Source organism: Arachis ipaensis, chromosome B9, assembly GCF_059453495.1.
Source record: "Arachis ipaensis isolate K30076 ecotype BB chromosome B9, ASM5945349v1, whole genome shotgun sequence".
Classification (NCBI taxonomy): Eukaryota; Viridiplantae; Streptophyta; class Magnoliopsida; order Fabales; family Fabaceae; genus Arachis; species Arachis ipaensis.
The window spans coordinates 138759998-138764790 of NC_142444.1; the positions used below are offsets into that span (position 1 = coordinate 138759998).

Genomic DNA, 4793 nt, shown 5'->3' on the forward strand with positions numbered 1-4793 from the left:
AGGGGGAGATTGTTGAGTCTAGTTTTGATTTTGGGTTATGTTATGATGACAAACATTGTTTTGGGTGAAAAGCCCAATTTTGTTTAATGTGTGTTTTATTGTGGCAGGCCCATTAACTATTTCACAAGCCAAACAATGCTATTTGTTTCCTTAATGCTCCAAGTAAATGCACAAGTCCATATCCCTATTGCACCATTCAGCAATTGTAAAAGAGCCAAAGCTCATTGCACCGTTCAGCAAAGAATAAAAGGCTATGTGTTGGCAAAAGAAGAAAAGAAAGAAAAGAACATCTGTCAACATCAAGGACAGATGGGGCTCTAGCAAAACAACAAGACATAAGGACTCTCACCTCTCCAAGGACATACAGTAAAGCAAATCTCAGCAAAGGAAAAGCAAAACACAAACTTGCCAAGCAACAGAGGTAGTGGGTGAAGCTCCTCGTATGGCAGAGATCATGGAGCAGGATGCAAAAGAAGAGCATGCCAAGGAAGAAAGAAACACCAAGGACAGCAGAGGTAGTGGTCGAGCTACTCCAGCAGCAGAGGTGGTGAAGCAAGATGAAGAAAGAACTGCATGCCATCAAGGACCACTCCAACGGGCAGCAAGAAAAAGCAAAGAGGATGAAGCTACAATGAAGCCTAGCCGAAGATATATAACATGACTCACTCCAACATTTCAAGACAAGGAAGAGAGCACACACATTCAGAGCACCTTCTCTAACATAGAGCTGAAATCTCTTTCTTCTACTCAAGCTTAATTCTGATTTATTGTTATGACTGTCTTGCATTATTCTCTGTTTTGAAAAAGGCAATTATGTGAGGATCAAAAGCCAAGAGAGAAAAGGCAAGAGTGATGCAGAAATAGCCACTGTTTGTTTTTCTGATGTAATCTGGGTTTATGAATTAGGATTAGTTCCCCTTGCCAAGTTGGGTTAGCACTTGGTGAGAACTGAATCTGTGTAGATTCCCCTTCCAAGTTGGGATAGCACTTTGGGGTTGCTAAGCTTTGGTGAAGAAAGCTTAGGGGTAGATACTAGTTGAATTAGGGAGTAATTCAATAGTATTGGTGTATGTAACCTGAGAATTATAGTGAAAATTCCACCATGGTTTGTGGTGGAGACTGGATGTAGGATTCATGGCACAAGAAATCCGAACCAGGATACATGCTGGCCTCTTTCTCCTCTTCTCTGCACTTTTAATGTTCTGCGTATGAGACTATTTCAAATAATCTCCTGCAACTCGAACAACAGCAAAACAGAGTTTAAAACTTAAAGTTTTAAGCTAACTTGATTCAACCCCCCTTCTCAAGTTCAACTAGAATCATCAATAAACACCATTAATCAATTTCTTTTTGAAAAATACATTCATCTAATGAGGGGAGTTTAGCACATGTTGGTACGGATATCATGCAATTCTTAATATCTATATTTTATAGTTATTTTAAAGTGACAATATTTTATCTTTTATTTAATTATTTACCAAGGCAGTTAAAAGTTAAAACTCTCAATCGTTTTAAATGAAACTGGATAAACCAATTGAATGGAGCGACCTTTTACGTGTACACACACGTGCCATCTGGCGCTATGAAGATTGAAGAGGATTGGTGTCCAACTTGGACCACTCATACTTCATACTCCATAATTCATATTCATACTCAACACCGAATCACCGATCACATCTCCGAATTCCATACCTTTCTGCACACACTTGCATACTAATAAAAGTGTCTCTCTAACAAACGGTTTAATTTTAATACGAGTAAAATATTAAATTAGTTTATTTTAGTTTTTAAAATTTAAAATGTTCTATTTAAATTTTAAAAAAAAATTATTTAGTTTGAACAATTGTATCACATTGTGACACATCGTTTATGTCACTATGTTATGTATTACTTATCAACATATTATTACAATTGATAAAATTATAGAGTGACATATGTCACTAATAATCCACATAATTAAACTATATGATCACGTTGTTAATAAAAATTGAATCAGAGACTAACATAGTATATTTTTATCAATCTCAAAAACATAATTCATGCAATTAAAATTTGAAGAACGATTTTAATGCACAACACTAATTTAAGAGGCCATTTTAAAATTTAACTCCTGATTTATATTTATTTTTATAAAACATTACATAGTTTCTAACTAAAATCCACAAAAGAACTTTATTTTTTATACAAATCAGTATATCTAAAAGCTAAAGAATAAGTATAAATTTTTTTAATTAGTCAATATTAATTAATTTTTATTATTAAATTTTTAATATTTTTTAGAAAGATTTAGAATTAGAAATAGAATTTTGAGTTTAGAATTTATAATTAAAAATTTAGAATTTAAAAATTTTAAAAATTACCTGATAAAGAAATTAAGGTTAACTCTCTGACTAAACTCAAATCAAATGGTTAAAAGTAATTTTATTATTTATTTTTTGTTAAAAATTACATACACTTTCGTAAAAGTAAACAAAGATCAGAGTTGAATATTTAGTAGTGTTGTACACTATTTGTACAAAGCTAAATGCACTTACCATTTGGCCTTGGTACTTTATTTTATTTTATTTATTTGAAATGGTACTTTATTTGTTTTGGCCTTTTGTGTCCTTTTTTTCCAACCCCATGTCCCATTGAAAAGAATGAATCAAATATAAAAGCAAAGCAAAACAGCATAGCATGTTAAAGTTGTACAAGATTCATTCAACACACATATTCTGAGAAAGAAACAAAGAAAGAAAAGAAAAGAATGGAATATGAATGCAGCCCTCTTAACTGGGAATTCTTCTACCAAGAAGAGCAGGTAATAAATAAGTAATAACCGAATTTGGGTTCATGCATTTTTCTTTCTTTTACCATTTTACCCCTTTGTATTTAACGCGTTGTTCTGTTTTTGAAGAAACAGGGGTTAGAGGAGTTAACGCATTCTCTTCTATTCACAAACTTAGAGTTAGAAGCAACAATTGAATCAGCGAAAGAAGAAATCGCAGCCAGAGAATGCGAATTACACCATCTAAATGACCTTTTAGCCCTTGCCATCAAAGGAAGAGATGAAGCTGAGGAAAAATGCAAGAAGTTGATGCTACAAAAGCTTGAAGTTCAAACAACAACATCACAGAACGAAGAGAATGAGATTCAAGGGTGTTGTTCTTCGGAATCAGAAGAAAACAGCAGCAGCAGCATCATCAATCAAAACCAGTCAAGAACGGAAGAAGTGATGATGATGGAGTTGGCGGAGAAGAGGCCGTTGCCGGAGAAAGGAAAGCTTTTGAAGGCGGTGGTGGAAGCAGGGCCATTGCTGCAGAGCATTCTTCTTGCAGGTCCATTGCCGCAATGGCAGCATCCTCCTCCACAACTCACTTCCATTGAGATCCCACCACTCACCGTTCTTTCGAAAAGGGAGAGAGAGAGGGACCTTTTCTCGCTTTCAAAAGAAGCTGCTGCTGCCGTTGACCTTCCTCTTTCAAAATCTAGAAAGACAACACCATTACCTACCACTACTGCTTCCCATCATTTCCTACCACCACCACCACATCCGTCATTTTCTTAAGGTCGGTTTGATAATTATCTCGTGACAAAAATACTCTAATACTAATACAGAAAAAAAGTAAATGTCCTTTTAGATTCTTGATCATTTGTATAAAAAACAAAACGAACTTCTACAATTTGAAATTTTTTACTGTCTCTAACTCATCTAAGTAATTGCTGTAAACATTTGTTGTTATTGGTGTAAAAAACCCTGACACCACAATAGATCACCATTTACAACAACTACTTAGATGAATTATTTAAATATTTGGAAATCAATTAGGTTCAAATTGTGGAAAGACATTTTCTTTTTTGGACAAATGATCAAAAATTAAAAAAAGACATTTGTTCTAAAAAACAAGACGAATATAAAATTCGATAAAATATCTGTCTTGTTTTTATTTTTATTTCTGTATTTTTTTTGTTTCGAAATATTTATCAAATTCCAGCTAAGAGTTGTGTTAGATATATTTGCTTCTTTACTACTAAATTGAAAATGAGACGCTAATTAATTAGGTCTTATATTTCATTCAGCAGTAAAAGGGTAGTAAATTAACATAGTATACTAGAAATAGAGAGTGAAAATGATATTTCCCTTTTGCCAAATATTTCATTCTGCAAAGCAAATCAGGATGGAACAGGTGGCCATTGTGAATCACCCCTACTTTTGTCCCTTTTCTCTTTTTATCATCAACAAACCCTGACCTACTACTACTTTTGTAAGCTGGGGAAAGAGGTTCAATTGTTTAGCAACTTTATTAGCATTTAGTGTTTCACTAATTAATCTTCTTGTTTTTATGTATGTAAAGGTCAAATTGGGGTTGGATTATTCTCACAGGAATTCTTGGGAATGAATTAACTAACCTCATCTAAATTATGACACAATTTTGTACTTTGGTAATTAGTATAGGGGTGATTAATGATTTGACCTAGCTTCAAAAAATGGTTTGTGTATGTTTTATTGAATGAAAGTTATTGTTTGCTAATATTATTATTATTGTCATTTACTTCTTTTTTATTTTACCTGCAAAGTTGAACAATTAAAATGTAACTATTAAACTATAGAAAGCATTATATGGCTTAAGACTTGAGCACTTTTTTTAGGGCCAAGTTTTTTAATTGAATGATGATGATACTTGAGTATGAAGAGGACCAGCCATCAAGTAATGATATATCTTTCCAAGAAAATTTCTTTAACATGAAGCACACTTGCCCATTGCCATGCAATGTTTCAGTGTCTGCCATTAAAACAACATCTAATTAGGCTT

At 33.4% G+C, this 4793-nt stretch overlaps 1 protein-coding gene across 2 annotated transcripts; it reads left to right on the forward strand.

Moving 5' to 3' along the window:
• Positions 1-2654: 2654 nt before the first annotated feature.
• On the forward strand, positions 2655-4511 carry LOC107616603 (uncharacterized). 2 transcript variants are annotated; one of them, XM_016318557.3, is made up of 2 exons: positions 2655-2800; positions 2903-4511. In XM_016318557.3, exons 1-2 carry the CDS (start codon positions 2747-2749, stop codon positions 3545-3547), a joined length of 699 nt encoding a protein of 232 aa, XP_016174043.1. In that variant the 5' UTR covers positions 2655-2746; the 3' UTR covers positions 3548-4511. The 2 variants fall into 2 exon arrangements, with proteins under 2 accessions (XP_016174043.1, XP_016174042.1); XM_016318556.3 differs by having other exon boundaries at positions 2661-2800; positions 2897-4511.
• The last annotated feature ends 282 nt before the right edge of the window (positions 4512-4793 follow it).

Coding starts and splice junctions, on each gene's coding strand:
- LOC107616603 (XM_016318556.3), top strand. CDS start 2,747: ATGGAATATGAATGCAGCCCTCTTAACTGGGAATTCTTCTACCAAGAA. Junction 2,801..2,896: donor TCTTCTACCAAGAAGAGCAG/GTAATAAATAAG, acceptor CTGTTTTTGAAG/AAACAGGGGTTAGAGGAGTT.